The 21,330-nt window shown below is 38.1% G+C and overlaps 1 protein-coding gene across 1 annotated transcript in view; it reads left to right on the top strand.

The window, feature by feature from the left end:
- Nucleotides 1–21,330, top strand: part of DLG2 (discs large MAGUK scaffold protein 2) — a 982,417-nt gene that overhangs the window by 618 nt on the left and 960,469 nt on the right. The window contains exons 2-3 of the mRNA XM_039718578.1: nt 194–1,273; nt 16,946–17,077. Coding sequence (XP_039574512.1) covers nt 1,255–1,273; nt 16,946–17,077 — 151 coding nt within the window. The 5' untranslated portion in view covers nt 194–1,254. The remainder of the gene's footprint in view (nt 1–193; nt 1,274–16,945; nt 17,078–21,330) is intronic.

The following is a 21,330-nucleotide window of genomic DNA, read 5'->3' as shown; positions in this document are numbered from 1 at the left end:
CAGGGCAGGGCAGAGCAGAGGCGCTGCCGAGCCCGAGGGGCCGGTGCCCGGCCCGCCCCGCCATGTGCGCCGCGGCTCCTCGCCCGCGCGGGGAGGGAAGCGTTCCCAGCCTGCCCGCCTTGCTCAGGCTTTGCCTTAACCAAGTACATGAGGAAAATCTATCCCGTTTCTGTTTCTCTTCTTGTTTTTCCAGAAAAAGGGGGAGAGAGAGACAGGCTGATACTGAAGCCAACCAGCTGCGCTTCTGAGTGGGAAACTCCGGACTGATCTCATGGCTTGCTTTTAATTTATTAATACTTCATTATCTCTGAAAATGAACCTTTTGTGAAGCTCTTCTCCTAACTCTCCTTGTTCCTCTTTCACGAGGTGGCTGCTGCTGTGCGAGGGAAGGAATGGCATGAAGTAAATGACTCCAGTATAAAACGCAATCTGCTTTGCCCAAGTGCCCAGTGGGCAGCACTGTCACTTTAATAATTCCAGGTCAAGGGATTGCTTTCCTCGTTTTCAATCCTCTCTTTTAATACATGGGAGGATCAGAGGGACATTAAAGACCGTAAGGCTGGGTGGCTTGCAGATAATAAAAATGAAAGTGTCTGCCCAGTGACTTCTGTTGGGTAAGAGGGTGATATTTGAAGGCTCTTGTCTGGTGAGGAAAAGGGGATCTTTTCAGTCTGCTGTGTAGTCACCTAATACATAGCTAGCAAAATTAATTCAAGAAGTGAAAGAGCTTAAAGAGGCGCTTTGGATTGTTTTTGTCTTCCTCCTTATTTGGATTACTTGGGCGTTTTTGTCCTGCAAATAATATGTTTTTGAGCATGTACAGGTGGAGTATTGAGACAGCTGCCTAGAGATGGACTGTGCCTTAATTGTATTGCATAAAATCTTTTAATTTCCAAACTTTGCTGCCAGAAGAGGAGTTATAATAAGGTTTTATATTGCCAAGGAACGTTTGCTCTTCTATTTTTATAGAGTCAAATATATTTTAAAGAAATTGAAAGCATCTCTTTAAAAAAGAATCAAAAAGCTTCTTTCCCCCCCTTTTTATTTTTTCTTTTTTGTGGAGAGCATCGCAAGTCCAACCCAAGGGAACAGCAAGTATTCATAGAAATGAAGACTGAAGCTGCATTTCCTTACTGAACTGTAAAAGTGTTCTGCAATAGATAGTCAGTTCCTGACCTTGCAGAGTGTTCCAGTAGTACCTCGTTAGTACCTGTAAATAAGTGCTTGCAACCAGATTCAGAAGTAGGAAGAAGAATGCCAGTCAAGAAGAAAGGTGGGCTATGAAGCTTCATATCTCATATTGCATCTTCATTGTGTTAGATTGTTGATTTCTAGTACTTAACAATTTCAAATTAAAAATGCTTTAATGGGGAATGGAAATAATTTTTCTTCTGCACTGAAAATGGGAGAAAAATCTGTGCACTTACGATAATAATTTTTAAAAGTAACTTTAAAGTTACTTTTTAAGATTTACTTAAGATTTACTTTAAAATTAAGATTTAAGATTTACTGTTTTAAGATTTACATCAAATTACCTCAAATGTTTTTTTTTGTAAAAATCAGCCGTCCGAGATTTTGAGCAGGCACCAAGAGAAAAGCTTGATGTTTAATTTTGTGAGAAGCCTCTCTTACAAATGCTAATAAATTTGAAAACCGTAGTTTAATCTGTTATCTATTCGTGACACGTTTGGCGGATAAACATCAGCTGTCAGTAGCAGCATAAATAAATAACAAAGTTTCAAGGCTGATTTTAAAACCAAGATATGAGAGCTGTGTTTTGAAGGTGATTTGAATGTTTTTGTTTTTTTTTTTAATGTGATTTTCATTAGCTTGAATTTCCATGCTTTAGTACAATTTAAAACTACTGTCTTTAAGGCTGTAGTATGGCAGCATTTAAGAAAAGACAAACAGCCTTACATTTGGCCTCTTCTCACCTCAAGTTTGTGTTTGCAGCTTTGGAAAATGTGACTTCCAGTGTTCAGACAACAGTTGGAAAGTATATGAAGGCAAATTCTTACTCTGAAAACACTCACAGACCTTAGGTTAATTCTGGTTTCTTGCAAATTGGACACCGATTTAAAGTATCCGAACATGCTTATAGAGTAAGGGTGATGGGAACCTTTTTTTATTCAGCTTATCTATCCAAGTTGTGCCTGGGTCTAATATATCCCTGGATCTGATGATACAAAATGTGGGGGAAAGGGCAAAAAGTGAGTGTTCCAAACAGAAATGAGGATGTAATCGATGTGACTTTGGATTCTGTTCCGTGTAGGAATAATCCTTCATTAGTTATGAGTTAACATTTCCTATATAAATAATGATGAACACACAGATTGCTAGAATTATTTTCATTAAAAAAAACCAATAAATGGGATTTTGTGATTGTGTTTTAAAAAATGACAGTGTAGAAATGAAATTTCCAACCTGAAATATTTTAATGAATGGCCTTGTCATTCATGGAATCTCTTGCCATTATGTGTAGTAAAGGTGGAAACGTGTGTGGAGGAATTCCGTTCGTAATAATTCATCCTGCTGTGCTGTAAAAGTGTCACCCAGATGTGCTGGGGAGGCTTCTGTATCCTGTCTGTTTACAGAAGGAAAACTGAGGCTTTCCATTATTTCGGTTTTAATCCTGATTTAAGTGATTTACACTGAGGATGTTTCTATACCAGATGTTCAGCTGTAATTCAGTTTCCGAATACTTGCTGCAGGACCTTAGGGGTGAAATCTTACAGGCTCCTTTGTGCAGAAGTGATATTGGCAATCACAGCAGTCCCTTTTGGCCTTAAAAAGCTCTGAATTTCCTGTTTGTTTCCAGGCAGTTGGGGTCAGTCTTAATGTACACCAAGGCTTGACTTTCTTCTTTGGTGTTACAAGGATGTGTGTTTTGGCAACATTGAAATATAACGTCAAGGACCCAAATGTCCCCCTTGAAATACTTTAAATTGTCACATCAATCAGTGTACTGAAGTTGCCAGTGTGAATGTATTTGATTATCAAAAGGGTATTGTTAAGAATGTATTTTAAGCATGTAAATTGCAGGATTAAAAATGTTGGCGAATCAGCAACTTCATTGTGATTTGGAACGACTTAATTTGTCTAGTTCATGCAATAGATTTTAACTTTGTAAATGTAATTAAAAGCATGCTGGCAACTCAAAACATTCTACCGTTTTTAAAATGATTGCTATTTTTTCAAGTAATGCCTGTTAATTCTATGAATGTTAGAAAGATTGAGGGGATTCTTCCATGTTTGGTTTTTGGGGTTTTTTTCCCATTTATTTGCTTTATGATTTTGACAGCAGTTTGTGGCTAACTAGTTTAGTATTTCTGATGATGACTTATTTTCCTTTTCTGGGGAAGATTTGGGAGTTCACATTTACTGTCCTTCCCATCGAGGGCATCTGGAGAAATCTCAGTGGGATACTCTTGTAGGCTGTGCAGAAGTATTTCAGTATCAGCATTGAGGACAGGATTATCCCTCTCCTTGTCAGCACTTCTTTCTGCATTGCTATTTTGGATTTGATTAAAATATTCTCCTAAAATCAGTATGGAGACAGAGAAACCTGTGAAACAAGCTTTAAAACATACTGATATTTATCACTGGAAGTTGTTACCAAGCACTGTTTTCTTTGGCAGTGGCCGGTTGTGGGTCTTCCTAAAGAACAGTTGAAGCATTTTGGGAATTTACCTTTGAAATAGCTTCACATTTGCACTTAAGTTACATTTCACCTTACTGCTTGTTGTTATGCCTGCCATCTTTGCTTTTAAAAGTACAGGCCTGTATAGTTAGGAAGAAAATAGTTTGCTTAATAATAAAAATCATATAACTTACAGGAAGCTTTAATTTCTTATGGATGGGGGAGGGGGAAGGCTTGGTCCTGGTCATGTGTCAGTACCTGATTTCCATTGCCTGATGTGCTAGAGTGAAAATATTTTGTTTTTCTCACTTGAGTGTGGAGGGCAATGAGGCTCCACCTTCCCAGGAATGTTCACAGAGTTGACATGCTTGCTGGCAGTACCAGCAAAAAGCGAGGCTGGAAAGGGACTATGGAGTATCCTGTGGTGTTGGATGTGCTCCCTATAGGTATGGGGTGAGACATTGTATGGATTGGTGCACTATTACTTCACAGTTAAACAAAGGGCTCTTCGGTTTGGCTTTTGCTCATCTCTGATTTTGAAGTACACTTAAAGTTTTAAATCTGACAAGACTGGCATTTGACTGTAGTTACAAAATTATTTGTTAGACAGTACCACTTAGAGATGGAATGAAATGAACAATTTTGAGAAGTAAATAAATTCATTATTTTTGCTTAATTTTTACCTTTCACAAACTACGATATTTCTGAGCAGAACCATTCATGGAAATATGGAATATCTTGAGGAAGTCTTTGCTTCAAAGTAAAATAGTACTACCATACAGAAGAAGTGAAGTTAGGTTTTTGCATGGGTTTAGATGTCTGCTCTCCTGCCCTCCCTCCCTGAGTTACTTAGCTTGATTTCTGTTAACTGTAAGGGACTATATTTAGATCTGTAATTGCACATATTTTGGATTCATCAACAGAATCGTTAATAGCAAAAATGTTACTGTAATTCATTCGTGTCTTTCACAGTGATGGAAAGAACTAATTAAATCCATGCTCCTCTGTGATGAAGGCCAGATTCCAGTTTTGGAGCCCTGCTTGTGATTCACACAGCGATGGCACGAACCCCCACATCTGGGTGCTTGGCTGCACATGTGCTTCTGCACTAACCCTGTCATCCTCCTTGCACATCTAGCTGTGTCGAGGCAGTCAGAGATAGGAGTGTTGGGTTTTGTGCTGCCCTCATCCCACTTTGCATCTCTCAGAGGGAGAGGGGTTGTATCTTTAGTCGGATGAAACCTGTGGGCTGCTGTTAGTGCTGTCTTGACTCGCCCCACCTTGTTTCCCGTTTATAAAGATGTGCTGATTCTGTCATGGAATAGCTTTTTGCATATTCCTTTTATATTAAAAATGCCTTCCAGGACATGTTTTATTAAGCACGTCAATGTCAAGAATTAAAACGCGTCAGTCTGAATCCATGAGGACAACTTCTGGGCCATTTAGAAGAATCTGACAGATGTGCTCTATGAAATGCTGGATTTTGTAGTGGTAATGCTGTCTTTGTGGCTGGTCTTTTGAAAGGAAAGGGTCTAAAACCAACTCATCAGGAACTTTTAAACAAAGTTCATAAAGGACCAGACAAAGCTAGCTCCCTTTAATGCCCTAATTCTCTTTCAAGCTGCAAGTTTCTTTTTAGCTAACAAAATTTAAATTTAGGATCATAACTTTTTGTGCTCAAAAATCTTGAATGTGGTTTCAGTCTTCTTACAGCAGCAAGTCCAGCATACATTGGAAATTTTCTTTCTCATTTACTTGTAACAGGTAATTTATATTACAAGATTTTTTTGTCCTTTCAGTTGCTGAATAGTAATTCTCAAATAAGTATATGGCTAAAAGGGTACCTCCTTCACTCCAAGTTTTGTTCAACTACTCTCAGTTTTTACAGTCATTTTCAGTATGGGAACAGTGGAAATTTTAGTTATGTTTACAGACTGTGGAAAGCACAATTTTAGGTTTCCAAGAGTTAAACAAACAAGTGTCAGAAAATGACTATCTAAACCATGCCAATTTTCACCACAAAGCTTTGATTTAAAGATGTCACTGCTTTTATGGCAGTGAGCTTTTTCCAGCCAGACATTGTTTCTGCTGTGAGAAACAGTGAAGTATTTTGCCTACAAAAGGACTAAAGGAGCAGGCATTATACAGAACAAGCCTTTGTTATATGCATGCACACTGCAAAGCTAAGTGGACTCTGGACTGGGAATAGTGAAATTTATGCTCTTTTCCAGCCCTGCTGTTATTCTGGTACTTCTCAGATGTTTAATGTAGATCCATCCCATTTTAATTGCCTCACCTAGGTAGGGTGCCCAGCTTTTTTTCGTGAAGTGTTGCTTTGGTCAGCAGAGAGAGAGAGATCCACCTCCAAAGGGTATTTTAACACACACTAGATCTGCATTGCCTTCTGGACAATTGTCATTTTCTCTCTCCCCATAGACAAAGCACAGGGTAACCACACTATAACTCCCTTACCTCAGTTTGATGATGTCTCATTCTCTCATGTAAATTTTAGTGGCAAAACATCTCCTTATCTGAGATATTTATGAGAGCTGACACTGTGTGTTCTATGAGTGCTATAAATTAACACTCTTCATTATTTTAGGGGGGAAAAAAAGTGTTATAAATTACTGTACTATTAGTCACTGGAATTGGAAGCAACCATAGCGTTGGTACAAGCACAAGAGGCAGCTGTGCATCCTCTCCTCCATTCCTGTTGAGTGCATATTGCACTCTGTAGAAGCAGTGGTGTCTTGCATTATAAGCATAATCTTTTTCCTTCTCATCCTCTCTTCTTTCCTTCTGAATTTGTTCCAGATGGGCAAGCTAGATGTCAGAGGGTAACCATGGAGAAAAAGGCAAATTTGTAACTAGTGGCCAAATGTGATAAAAGATGATTTTTCAGTCCCTGGTTCAGCAAGACGAAAATCTGCCTTACTCAGATATGCTTACTTTGGTCAGGTCATACCAGGTTCCTGCTTCTTAGAAGTATTTAAGGTCTGTTTCACTGAGGTATCTTCTTGTATTTACTGCAAATTAACACAGTGCTGAACAACAGCTTTATAAAAATAGAAATAAAGGTCATGTTTTCTCCTGCCATATTCATCCCAGAAAGAGCCAGCAAGGCTGCCCTGACCTAATGGGTGATGGCAGTAGTAATCAACATACAAAATATGTGAAGAAAGCATTTGCTCTTTATTGGATGTGGTCCAGAAGAATTTTTGGTAGCAGAACTTTGTCAGAACAAGTCAGTGCAATTGTCCCTAAGTCTGTCTTCACTTTTGGGCTGAAGAGGTTAACACTTCCTTCAAAATGTATTTATCAGGGAATTGAATCATGTAGAGTTCCCTGGAAAGAGGGAATCTGGACAGTTTGCAGTTTCACAAGCAGAACCCAGTCTTTTCTGATTTCAAATGCTCCTGTCCCCCGACCGTATGGGCATGTCTCACATTATGCTGTAGTGGAATAATTCCAGGCTCCTTCTGGTTCAGATGTAGGTGTTGAACACCATGTTAACACTGCCTTGCAGATGGATGTCTGTGCTTTTAACCAAAAAGACCCCAACCAAACAACCCCAGCCCAAGGTTTGCAAATCTACAGACCCAGTTCTTTAATGTCGAAAATGTAAATTTTTTTTTATGTTGCCTGAAGGTGCATGTTGGGTTTTTTATTGACTCGGAGATTCTAGTATAATACAGAGATTTTCAAATTAAAAATTCCAATATGGATGTGAGAAAATGTAAGACCATAATGCCTATTTTGCTAATCAATAAAGGTAATTTGATCTCATTCCTTTTTTTTTTTCATTATTAGAAAGCATTTGTATTACTGAATTGTTTTCTTTCATGTACTACAAAGATTCTTTTGTATGCATTTGGAAATTATTTATTTCTGAACAGGCATATTTTTCTTAGTTTTCTGTCTCACTCCAGTTTTCACATTTATGTTAATTTTGGTACTGAATGTTCTTTTGAAGGAAAAAAAAATATCCAGCTGCTCTACTAAGTGTGCAATTCCTGGTTTTTACTCTTGCAACTATACATCAAGTTCCACTAGTTTTGTGTCTTGCATTCAATTAGATTGTAAGCTCTTCAAAGCAGGGCACTCTGATAATTTTGCATTGTTAAGATGTCAATTTACATTTATTCAGCTGTATAAATAAGAGATTTTTATTTGGTGCTATGTCATTTTGAGGGTTTGTGGCTTCATTTTTCATTCTGTCTTCATATTTGCATTGTTGATTTAACATTAACATTTGTACACCTAGATTTTAACATTGTGACACTTGAAAGGCAGAAACAAGAAGGTGAGGTGAAGCTATTTGTAATTGCAGGGTGTCCGATTTTGGAAGGAGTCTCAAGGCCCCAGAATCTGCTCATTCCATTATCTGAAATGCAAACAGGTCACCTGTGTAGCCAGGTCACCAAACTGGAGCAAGGATTGTTAATGAACAGGTCCCACATTTCCTTCAACATATCTGGGAAAAGAGAACTCCTTGGAAAAAAGGAATGGCCCTGGTGTGACGAGCAGCTGATATCAGCAGTTGCTTACAGTCCTTTTGTGGTCCCCTGAGGAGAAGTGATGGGGAAGAATTCGGATTCCGGAGTGAGCCTCTGATGAGCACTTCCTTATAGTAAAGTGTGATACATAAGATTAACAGGTTATATACTAAATATTGAGTATTTTTTCAATGTTTAATTGTAGTTTACAGGCAGGGATGAGTAGACATATCTGTGGGATTGCAGGGGTCAGATAGTCATCTGGGGGCTCTGAAGCAGGAATGTGGCTTGGTTTTCAGGATGCTTTCTGATAAACAGAAATGCTGGAGTAAAGTTTGTGAGTTTATGCTGAGCCACTTCCTGATCTTTATATAATATCCTACTTCTTGTGTTAGTACAGTTAGTCAAGTTTAAAGAATTATATTTAAAATAAAAAAAAAATGTGTGAAGGCAGCATATTACCAGAACAGATGTGTGGTTGTATGTTGTAAAAACAAGTCTGAAGATACATGGACAACAAGGTTATATTGACTTAATCAACACAGATATATGAAATTTTTCTTAGTTTTCCTTATAGTAAGTTAGACAAAAAGTCTGATTCTTAACAAATAGGCCACAAAAAGAACCAATCACTTCCCTGGTTGGTTGTGTGTGTTGTGTTTCATAAATCTGATGGTTTTTCTGTCCACCTCCATCCACCAGTCAGTGTTCCTGTATCATTACTGGGTGTCCAGCCTGAGTTTATAGGTTGTGTGTTAAGATAAATTTAATTCCAGAAAAGAGAATAAGAGGCTTTGAGAAAGTCAAAAGTATACAAAGGTTGCGGAGGCTGGAACTGTGAAAAAGGACACTGAGCAGGGAAGGGACATGACAAATCAAACAAGTGCAGAAGAGGCTGTAAAGGGAATAATGGTGGTTTGCTTTACTCTTTGACATCTGGATGACAAGTAGTTGTCCTGATTTATAACAAAACAAGATTGGTTTTATGTAGTAGGAAAAAACCACTAGAACCTTCAAGCAGTGAAGTCAGATGCTGAGAGATCTTGTGGATGTTGTAGGAGGTTACCAGTGTAGTTAGATGCCATCTGGGTGTAAGCCTGGGACCTTCTGCCCAGCAGGGAGGAAAACTGAAGAGCTCATAGGGCTCCTGCAGGCTCTCTGTGCCTGTCTGTGCTGTTTCTCAGAGTTCAGCTGACGCATCATAACACAATTCCTGCCCTTCAAAGCGATCTGACTTGCAGAACATTTAGCCCTCTGCGTTCTGTCGCCTGCTCAAATCAATATTCTGGAACGAGAGACTGCTGAGCAACTTCTGCGGTTCTGTGGCAGCTGTGTGGGGCACAGAGACCTGCAACGACACAACTGCATGGTAACACTGTTCAGGGCAAAGCTACCTCTCCTCCTTCAGTTTTTCTTGGAATTTGGATGCCTGGTTTCCCCTTAATATACCTGGGCATGTGATAGTGCCTTGTTCTGAGAAATTGGTACTTGCTGTCTGGCCCATTTCTTGTCTGCTGGCAGCACCATGGTCTAGAATAACACTGCTTCACAATGGAACTGTTCCTAAATGGGTGTTCTGTGGGAAAGCAGTTGTGCAGAGAATTCACCTAGGCTAGAGTTCGTTTAGGGATGTCACACTTTTTACAGTTAATGGAGGGTAAGGGCAGCTAGAATGCAACCTCAACTTGAAATATCATTCCTTGAAAGACTCCACTTGTCCAAGATTAATCTCCACAGGCTATGTGTTGGCCTCAGTGTGCCAATCTGGTTGCTAAAAGCTGAAATCCGAGAAACAAGCTTGCCTTGTATTCCCTTCGATGATTACCATCCGTCCTTTTTCTGTCCCCTTGTTTTCCCTAGCAGGACAGAAGATGGGTTTATGTGCCATGCATATCCTGAGGAGCTGTTATTTTTAACCCTTTTGCTTGTTTGTTGTGAGTGCTCTCCACACTGGGTGATTGTCACATACGTCACGCCTTATGCTTCCTCAAGGCTGTATAACCCATATGCTGCATTTTCTAGATAGTTGTTTAAAGTCCTCTTAAAGAGATGAAGAGCCCAAGATGCTGGGAACTTTCTGGTTTTTACACATTTTCCCTGTCTGCTTTCCCTCTGTGCAGTCTGCTAGATTAATATGCGTCTCATATTAATGTTTATATGTAAATATTTTATGATTATCATTGGTCTAGTAATTCTCAAGTCCTTTGAATCATGGGAGCTTACAGCTTGTGTTTTTCTCAACCATCTTAGTGTATTGTTTCTTGAATTTCTTTCTAAAATTTAGCCGGCTTTCTGCTCTTTTGCTCTGTGGGTACTGAGTATTGTGCATTAGCAGAATTTATTCCTTTGTGTTTGCTGTTCTGTGTGCAGATCAGGGAAGGTAAATGAGTTGCTGATAGCTTTGACTTGGATCAGTCCCGAGGCAGATTGGCTGAAAATTTCTTGCTGCATTCCCTTCTGCTGATCTGTAACAACCCATTTTAATTTTTTGAGAATTCCAGGCCAGAGAATCAAATCAAGACATCTTTAAATGATGGGCTCAGGGAACAGTGATTGCTCCTCTGTCTTTTTTTGCTCACCTAAATGAAGGGGAACAACTCTCCAAAATGAAAGTAGTTTTTGAGATAGTTTTTCTTCTAAAGTTATCAAAGATCACTTCCTTGCTCCCTTTTGGGGTGCTGTGGTTCCATTTCTTACTTCTATTTTGGTTCCAGTGTTTCTTCTCCACCATTCTTCATGCTTTTCCTGCTTCACTGCCCTACATTTTCCCAATTCTGGTTCTCAAAGACCTGTAAAGTGTCTCCTGAAATGTGTTGGCATTTTCTTCTTTTAAAATTCACCTCTACAACACACTTGGAACATCAGAAGATCATTAAAATCCCTTTTAGGAAAAAGCAGATTAAAAAAAAGAAAAATAAGGAGAAATTGAAATTAAAACACCCCTTCATCTTATCAACTCAGTTAGGGTTAGATCTCAACTAATGTTAAATGTCTCTTACCAATGAAACCTTATTTTTCGGTGAAGTTGACATTTTTCCAAGCTGTTGCACCCCAAAAATATTTTCATTCACAAACTCTGATGCCAGTGGGAGGAAAAAAATGTAAATGTGTTTCTAAACTTAATAAGAGTCTGTGGTAGACTTGGTTCCCTGAGAGGCAGTGGCTGCCTGATACTCCCTTGTGCTGGTGCAGGGTGCAGTTAACCAGCTGAGTCTGATTTCTTCCACCTGCAGGGCAGAACTTGCTGAGTTTGGAATTGTATTTTCATTTTTTTCTCTCCATCTTCCAAGCCACCTTGCTTCAGAGCAGGAGTTGATTAACAAGATCATACTCCCAAGGAAAGCAGCAGCAGCTCTCAGCAGACTGGGGATGTTCAAAGCACAACAAATTGAGTGCAAAATCAGTAACTTGTCCTGGCCAGTAGAGTTCAGCCTATATGACTTTACTGTGGCCAGAAGGAGCTCTAATGGCTTGAAAATACCCATATATTCATATATAGGGCCTTAGCAGCATCTGCTTTAGTTATGTGGTTCTTCCGTTATCTGCTCCTTTGGTTTGAGCCATCATCATTCAACAAACCCTAGACTGAAAATGGAGCTGCTTGGTGACTGGTTTTTGAATAGCTTTTACTTTCTCATATAGTTTCAATCAAAGTCAAACCTGTTCCTAATTAGCTATTGAAGTTTGCAGATAAACTTAAATTATCTTCAGGTGTAGTATGTTTAGTTCATCTGAAGGATAAATGGTGTGCATAAACAGCTGGGAGATATTTAAGAAACTTGTTTCTGGAGTCTGTCCTATGGTGTGGTGTGTGACCTGCTATGTGCAGATGGGGCTGTGTCATTCTCTGTCCCATATAAAGGCACAAAAATTTCTTAATCAACTCAACTGTCCACACCAGAGCTGCAGATGCTTCAACTCTACCCGGACACTATTGTAAATGCTGCAGTGAGTATGTGTTTCCTTGCCTGTATGGAGTTTCAAAGTGATTCTAAAAATGTGCTTGCAAAACATGAGATCATAGAGAACAAATCAGCAGAGGAAGGGAATCCTTCTACTTCAAGGTACTGGTCAGTATTGTAAGTGGCATCCAGGTCTTGGACATGGACCCTGAGAGGTAGATGGAATTGATTTTGACATCATTTTAGCAAAGTAGACGATAAAATTATTGCAGTATTATTTTAAATATGTGTAATTATCAAATTTAGTCTTTCATATGTGTGGCTTACATTTTAAGATAACTGCTTTAGGAAACAATTTATTGGTACAAATTTAATTTTTCCTGATATATAGTCACCTTAATCGGTTTGTGCTTGGATGTATAGCTTCAATTATTTCTGACAGTATCCCCAGAAAACTTTTTGTCTGTAAGTTATACTGAAGTTATGTTTTGTTAAAATATAACGTGGATTTTCTGTACAGCTTTCTATACAATTTTTGTATTTGTTTCATCAGATGTATGAGCATTGCCCCAACAGATTATTTTATTCTGTAGCATAAATATCTACTTATTGAACTTTAAAAATTAACATCACAGAAAAATATATACAGTGGAGGTACTATCAAGTGTGGCATATTCTGTAATGAACCCCTCTGGCATCATAACCCTGAGGAAAGGATTTGCCTCTTCTTTGATTCTTACATAGGTGAATACATTAAGCTACTCATTCTGTTGAAGAAAAATTGAGTAATTCCATGTGTGATAAAAAATTTTGATTGATAGAGGAAAGAAAGCTTTCTGAGGGAGTCCAGTAAACAAAGTTACTGCTCTGTAGCTTTGTGTTAATATTATGTATTTCTGATTTGCTGTAGCAATTGCCCATTCCCTGCTCAGTAACATAAATCACAAACATTCCTGAACTGCTTAAAAATTGTGGTGTGATAAAGCAATAAAATCTACAGAATTGTGAGTTAGTTTGGGTTAACTAATAACTTCTTGGACAAGATCCTGTAGGACTGGAAAAGCTATTTTATTCCTTAAGATTTTTTCCTTACAATTGTATTAGGGTGTTTTGAATATGGTTTACTTAAACAAAACAATAATGCATGTACTGACTGTAAGAATATAAGCATGCTTTTGTAGGACTGTATCTTCTGAATGGTTTTTATCCAAGTCATCTTTCAAAGCCAATAGGATCAATTTAAAAATAGTGTCATAAAATACAAAAAAGCAGTAAAAAAAATTAGAACTATATCCAGGCCTCATGGGGCACAGCTGATGCTGACTTCTCAGTGGTCTTTTGTTCACAGACAAAGGACCTACTCAGGATCCACACAGAGGCTCTTAGGATATTAAATTGTATGTTCAGTGCATTTGTTGTCTTGCTTGAATTTGGTTTTGATATCAGTACTGGAGAATAGTGATACCATACAAAAAGATTTTTTTGGTTGCATTTCTGATATGCTCTGTAAGGTACAGGCCTCACTTTGGCTGCTGTAAATTAACTGTGTACTTTATTGACTACTGTAATGCATACAGCGATCCAGTCTCTCATGAAAGCCACCAATCTCTCGTTCTTCTTGATGAAAAGAATGTGTGAGAATCCAGATTCAGAGACTTCTGCTTAATTGGGTGGCAGAGAATATGGTTCTTATTTGAGTGTTGTGCTGCACTCCATTCTTGCAACCAGATAGTACTTAAGCTTTATAGCTGCAAAAGAAAAAATACTGGGTGTTGCCATCTGTGTTGGGTTTGACTGGGAGTTGACAATGGTGATTATTTTGGGGAGAGTACTCAGCATTTTTCAGCTGTGCCATTTTTATTACGTTATTTTCTATTGTTCTGTGTTGTGCAGAGGTAGGAATGTGCTGTGCTGGTGTTGAACAGGATTGTGCCCCAGCATGCTGAATACTGTCAAATCCATATTAAGGTCTAGTTCTGAGTAATTTATAACCAGGAGAGTTCATCAAGAAGGGGGAAGAGTTCTTTTTTGAAAGCCTAATCTGGTGAGAAATGGACTGGAGATTCAAGTAGTCTTCCCCCCTTGGCTTTTCAGGAGTACTCCAGTAGTAGTGGTTGCACAGCCCCCCTCCCTGACATCTGAAATACTCTTGGTCAGGATCAGGATGTGTCTGGGTATCCTGACTGAATCACGCAGCACATTGCAGGTTATTTGGAAAGCTAGATACACTGCTGCTGAGTGAGATTGTGCAGGAAAAGGATGCAACTCCATGCTGGAGCTTAGGGATGGAGTAAAAATTAATATATCCTATTAAAGCTAGAGAGGAAAATTAGGCAGGAAGATCATTACTTGATCTGGGATTTAGATTTAGCATTAGAGCATTAGTAGTACTCTGTTGCTAGTTGTTCATTTTGTAGAGTTTAGGATTCTTCTAGGGTCAACAAAAAGTAGTAACAACAAAAAGTAGCAAGAAAAGTAGTCTTTTCATCTTCATGAATTGAAAAATAGTATTTCAAGTGAAAATAAAAACTGCTCATATCCCTGAAGGATGCTACTTTTGGTAGCATTGCACTTTTTAAAATAGAAACTACACTTTAGGAAAGGAATTATTAATAAAGGAGGGGATGTCAGCATGCTTCACCAAGTCACTAAGAGTGGTATCCCAGTGTGGAAGAGGCATTCGCATCCCATTTTCCTAGTTTATCAGTCTACGCTTAAAACGTGTCCTCAGTACTGCACATTTTGCAGTGGTTTTCCACCAGTCTGTGGCTTCACTTTATTATAAGTAACCATGGATTCATTACATATGCATGTCTGTACTTGGGAGAAGGTGAATTACTGATTCCAACCCATGCTTTTAGTTATGGACTAATAATTTTATTGAGGGTGGCCAGAAGGTTCAGTGTATCAATGAACATGCAAATGTCTCAGGTGGGTCAGGCACAGTCACCATGAGGTCAGTAAAAAGTGTGATGTAATTGGTGTTTTAAAAGCAAAAGAAGCTGAGCTTGCATGCAGAAGTAGTTCTTTGTACCCAACCATATCCCACTTGGATCCAGAGATTTGTTTCAAGGCTGTGCTTTTGGTTTGGATGATTTGATGGAAGCCCAGCCGAGGTATTGCCATGTGGCCTTAAAAGAGCTGATCTGTCTCTCTCTGCATGGGTTGTAAGTGGTCCTAAGTGCAGTTGCTTAGTCCTTACCTGCCCCAAGGACAGCTATCATGGAAAAAAGGTGTCTTGGAGACCCCCTCAAGGTGGGATCATAGCTGAGAATTGTGAGCTCCTCCACTATAATGGCTAGACTGCTATAAAATGTTCCCCAATCTTCCTGTCTATGTGATATGTGCATAAGGTTGGACTCGATGGTCTTGGAGGTCTTTTCCCATGTTAATGATTCTATATATTTATATGTATATGTGTCTGTGCACATATAAAAACATTTAAATAAAATTCCCTTTTATTCATGATGTTTTTCATTTCTCTGATAAAATGCTTATGACCAGGTAGAATTTCTGGGAGGAGAAAGATGCAATGTTTTTTCTTTTTAAACTTTAACTATTGATTAAAATTTTCCCCTTTTTAAACTTGAGAATGTGATCAGTTTACAGAATTCAAGTCATGTCTCTGCCCCCATGTGAACTCATCTGGTTGTCACTTCCCAAGGCCTGTAATACAGGGAGTCATCAAGACCCTGAACAAAGGCAGTCAATTTTTATACAGTGAAAAAGAAGCTTTATTTTAGTTATTTAATAAAAAAAGAGTTATAAAAGTGATCTTTACTGCCTTTCCACGCATTTTACACTACTATGAGTTTGGTCTAACCAGAGGAATCTGACTCTCTAGTAATGAAACTTGCATTGTATACTAATGGAAGAAATTTAGATTGAGGCACTTGCTTTTCATTATTAATTTGAGGGGTGGGGGTTAAGTATTTGGGAATTGTACTGAAAATTTGGTGGCAATACAATTACAAAAGCATGTGCAGATATCTCAGTGTCATACATACGTTTGTGTACACTTCTGGAACCTAACTGGGGTGGGAGAAGGACAAATGAGGTTCGATTCTCCATCTTCCTCTATTTTCTCTGTGAGATGGTGATGTTTGGATTTCATGCAATTTTACATGCCATTCATGCTCTTGGCAAGTGACTGCACAAAGATAATAGTGGCAGGAGAAACAGAGCTCTGCTCCTCTAGGCTCTTAGAGAAAGGCTGGATTGCTCTTTTTGAGCCAGCACATGGATGAAAGTCTGCTATCAAAGCCTCGTTTACCAAAGAGGTAGATAGCAATTTTATGTATTGAGGGAATAGAAAAAAACAGCCTCACTCTTGGACACCTGCCTTTCAGATACACATTTGTCAGACAGAGAACTGAGTGCAGCAGATGCAAAGCAAACACTTTCATGTCTTTTCTGAATATGTTTTAAGGCCAGTTTTCCAGCATGGGTTTCCATAATGGTTATTGTCTATAATTTTGTAGCTTCTGCAAGTTGTAATTTGGTCCAGGCCCCATAGCTTCCAGATGGTTTTGGATAAATAGAAGTTGAGCACTTATTATAGATGCTATTCCAAAGATCATTTTCCCATATGCACATATTCGTGACATACAGCTAGTGACAGAAAGCACTAACATCCCCGTCCCTGGAAGTGTTCCAAAGGCATGTGGATGTGGCACTTGGGGACGTAGTTTGCTGGGGAACATGGTGGTGCTGATTTAATAGTTGGACTCTATGATCCTGTAGATCTTTTCCAACCATAATACGGTTGTGATTCTATGAACACTTCCTGTAAATGTTGCTTATATGTGTGAACAATGCCTCTCAAAATATGTAGTTAACACTTGAGCACTTAAATACTTTCCAGAGCCAATAAATATATTGTTGTGCTTGGTTTGTTTTTTATTTAGATACTGATCGAGCTTTAGTACTGCTGGAAGAATATTGCAAAAAACTACAGAAGCCAGAAGAGCAACAACTGAAAAAAGCCATCAGAAAGGTGATGGGCATCTTTAAGAGCAGCTTGTTTCAGGCACTTCTAGGTAGGTACTAATGTTTAATACTAGGTGCGCTCTCTTGGAGGCCAGAGCTAGGTCAGACCTAGTAACTTTGTTATTAGTCACTATTTAATTTGTGTTTATGGTGAAAAGCATGTTGAGATGATCCTTACAGGTTCTCTGAGCAGAAACTCCTTGTACTGGTAGTTTAAAGGTATTTTCTTACTTAGAGAGAAGGAAAATTAACAGAAACTGAATACAAGTTAAGGTACTGAATAATTATTCCTAAACCTTGCTGCTTTGCTTTATTTAATATGAGATACAGAATCAGAGTAAGATATAACTGTTTATGCAAAGCTGAAGATAGCTTAATCTTCAGAGGTAAATGGCCAAAGTTTAATTGATTTCTCTGGCACCAAGTAGCATTGAAAATCTTTGTGTCTTTTGAATTACATTTTTGTGAAGTGTCAGCAGAGAAACTCAAAAATGAGTTAAGAAAATTGCTCCAGGACACAGTTTGGCAGAATGTTCCCGTTCATGTGATGTTGCAGTGTTCAAATAGATGTGTGGTGTATTACTCAGTCTTCCTTCCACTTACTTGAAGATCCCCATTTCATCTTGTAAATGATGTTAAAATCAAGTGCTTGTTGATTTGGAACTTTGTATAAAGCAGCCTCCATAAGTTGTTATATATAATGTTATCAAGGTCATACATGTTTGCCTTGGCATTCCTTTGTTCCTTGTGCTGCCAGTCGTGGGAAGTGGTGACTGTAACTGTGCATCTCCCTTGCTTTACCTCCCTCTGCCCTCTTGCTCGCATTGCATGGCCCTTCCTTCACACACAACTACATTGTGTGAGGAGCTCCTCCCTAGGCTGCATTTCCTAACACAGATTATATTTATGGAAGCACATGTGCCTTCAGCTTATGGCTGTTTGAAGCAGAGTATCAGCTGTGGTGTTTGCAGAGCTACAGTCAGGACCAGTTATGGAAAAATTTTGATTGTGTCATAAAAGTGGAAGCAGATCAATAATGCATTATTACTGTGAAGACAATGGAGGTCTGGGACTAGTTTCAGGAATTCCTGTAGCATTTGTAGAAAATGTGTATTACCAGTCTCTAACATTTCCTGCAAATGGAATTAATTAATGTTAGTGCTACTATACTTGTAACTTTTCTTAACTTCTTTAAAGTGAATAGCTTTATTTTATAAACTCTACGTAATTTTAATTGCCCTGTATGCTTTAAAAAAGGAAAGGGATTAATAATTGAATTTACCAAATAGTTGTAAATAGATTTGAAAATAAGGAGGAAAAAGAATTGGACCTTCCCATATTGTTTTTATGAAGGTGAGTATGGATATAGAAGTGTGTACTGAAGAAATACACTAGTCACAGAAGTGACTTTAGCTGTACATTTACTTCTGCACTACTTGGAAGTAATTAGAATACTTCAGAGTATTCTAACAACGTGTGCTTTGTGTGTGGCTACACTACAGTATCTGTTGATGTATTACATGTGTTAGAAATGAAAAAGTGATTATATCTACAATAAGGTGGAATCCAAAGAAGAACTTAAATCCTGTGATTGCTACTGTAACAAAGTGAGGAGTATGGTGTTACAGAAGTTAGCATTTTAATTTGTGGGCCTTTAGATGTCTTTCCCTTCTTCTTAAATGCTTCCTTTTATAGAAGAGATTTGGGAATTGCAAGACATGTTCAAAGTGTCTCATTATTACATTTGGTTTGTTACTTCGTTGGTCTAGATTCTGGAACAATACTAAAGAGGAATCTCTCCTCCGTGAGAGGAGACAGCCCACACATTTTAAGTGTGGTAGATGATCTTATTACACAATCATTAATGAGATTCTTGCATAATTCGTATTTAAAAAGACCCTCACTTCCATAACATCTGTTTTAGCTTCATGGCATAGTTTCTCTATTCACCTATAAATCATACTACCACACAAACCTAAGGCAGAGCTTCTGGTCTCTTCTTAAGTTCTGTACTGCTAATCTTCCTTTGTCTTTTATATTTACAGAATGTCTAATGGTCTTGAAAGTGTCCATTTTTCTGTGCCTGATCTTAAGGAGACTTAATTTTCAGAGTCTGAAAGTTTGTTGTTTTCCAAAACTCTCTCATTTATAGTTGTCAAATACTGATTTTATCCACAATGATTGACCTTTTGAATATTTAAGCTGTAACTACTAATGAGAAATGCGATTTCTGTACAGAATCATTAATCTGGATGCAGAGGTGCACATTCTTGCCCGGAATAAAGTTAACACAAAATTATGTGCCAAATTCAGTTTTTGTAGGTCCCACAGCTTCAGTGGACTTTGGCTCCTTTACAAATAAATTTATCCATTGTAACCATCTCTGCTCTTTTAAGTGTCAGTTCAGTTCTAGTTAACTTTCAAAAGGCTTTAAAAGTCTCTTGAATATCTTAAATTGAGTATAACAAGAACCGATAAGGAAAAATAATAATAGTCAATTTTTAAATCTAGTGTTGTCTAGTTCCTTTTATTCTCAAACTTATGCTTGTGTGATTATGCTGATTTGATTCAGCCATCTTTGAACTTGGCTTCTCAATGTGTGTCTGACTGTTTTTATCTTCAATTTGTTTCATAAATATTAAATGTGGACTACTGAACAGTGGGATAACATGAGAGAAAGGAAGATTCAATATTTTTCTTGCATATATTCTACACAAGCAATAAGCCACTACAGTCATGTAAGGAAAAGGATTATTGAAGGATGGCCCTTTTATATTTTAATTAGGGTTTAAAAGCGTTCCCTTCTCCCTTTGGGCTGTTCTTGTTGCTGGATGTCTTGCTAGAGTGGCTGTGCTCAGTGAGAGCCGAGTTAGTTGCTAAGAAGCACATTTTCAAAGTGAAGATGGAACTGCAGTCTCTGGAGTCCCACTTACACTCCAGTGGCCCAAACACAATGCTTGGAAAATCCAGCCCTAAGAAGAGGGAGGAGGAGCAGCTCTTCAGAAGGAGCACGCAAGGGGAAGAACATGAATTTAGATATTGACATTACTCTTCAGTTAATTTTAGATTTCATTCACCAGAAGGATTTTACCCACTCTTCTATGGGCAGCAAGGAGTTATGCTGTTGTTAGGACTTTGGAAGGATTTTTCTTTTTGTAGGTTCATCTCTAGCTAGCTGATAGTAAAATCACAAGGTTCTCTTAAATTGTAGCACATGTGCTGATGTGAACATTTTTAAAAGGAAGAGGAAATGAAACCTCCAAAAATCCAAATGTCTCATTTTTTGGGATTGTCTCATAGTGGGGCATGTTAGAGGCATCGTGCTGAGATAAAAAAGGGAAATCATGAAAGAGAGAAATAATCGTCATCTGGATGTGTCAGAGCAACCAAAAAGTTTTTTTCCAGTTCTGTTCTTTATGAAACTTAATAAATTTTAATAATGCAGTACATAGTTTAGTGCAATTTATTTTGAGAAACCTCTGCTATCTATTTGTCTAGCCTTCATTTCATTAAGAAAAGTGCATGATTCCACAGCTTAGAGGGTGGTTCTGTGGAATGAGATGGATAAAAGAGGTTTATGTCAGAGTTGTTTGGGTTTTTTTGTAGATACATCTCTATAAAACATAATTTTGTTTCTAGTAGGAATTAAAGTGCCACAAATAACTGTAATCATCTTATGCAGTATTAGGTAAAAACTAATCTCCATAGGTTTTTCTAAAATTCGGATAAACCCAATCTGCAGTTCGTGACGTATTTCCTGCAGACTTTGAAACCATGTCTTGTGTTTTTTTCCTCATGCTTGCGTAACTTTGCCTGAATTTTAAAATGCCGTATTTCTAATTAAAATATGCATTACCTTTTTTTTTAAAATGGTATTGTACCATTTTTGCAAAATAGTGCAGATGTTCTGAAACTGCTCATCTTAAAAATTGCTGTAGCAAACATTACTGTTACAAAATTTGCTCATCATTCAGAGGAAAAAAACACTCTGCCGGCACTTAGAGACTTAGGATACAGTGTTGTATTGCCAGTAGGCCAGTTTAAGACTCTTCCTCATCCAGGTCACTTTTAAATAAACCTTGTTATAAAAATCTTTTAAAAAAGAGTATTGTGTCTTTTAAAGCAAGTCAAAAAGGAAGTAAAATGATTTTTCTGTGACCTCATATTATTCTTCTGTTAAAAGAGTGTATAAATGAAGTGGGAGTGTAACTCAATGGTGTTACATTAATCTCCAAAATTCCAGAGATTTAACTAAATCTTGTATTCTTTCATGTTACTGGAAGGGTGCCTAGGACAGATAGGA

The sequence above is a fragment of the Passer montanus genome, unplaced genomic scaffold (genome assembly GCF_014805655.1).
Source record: "Passer montanus isolate IOZ18808 unplaced genomic scaffold, ASM1480565v1 scaffold4, whole genome shotgun sequence".
Taxonomy (NCBI): Eukaryota; Metazoa; Chordata; class Aves; order Passeriformes; family Passeridae; genus Passer; species Passer montanus.
This window is presented reverse-complemented; position numbering and strand designations above follow the sequence as displayed.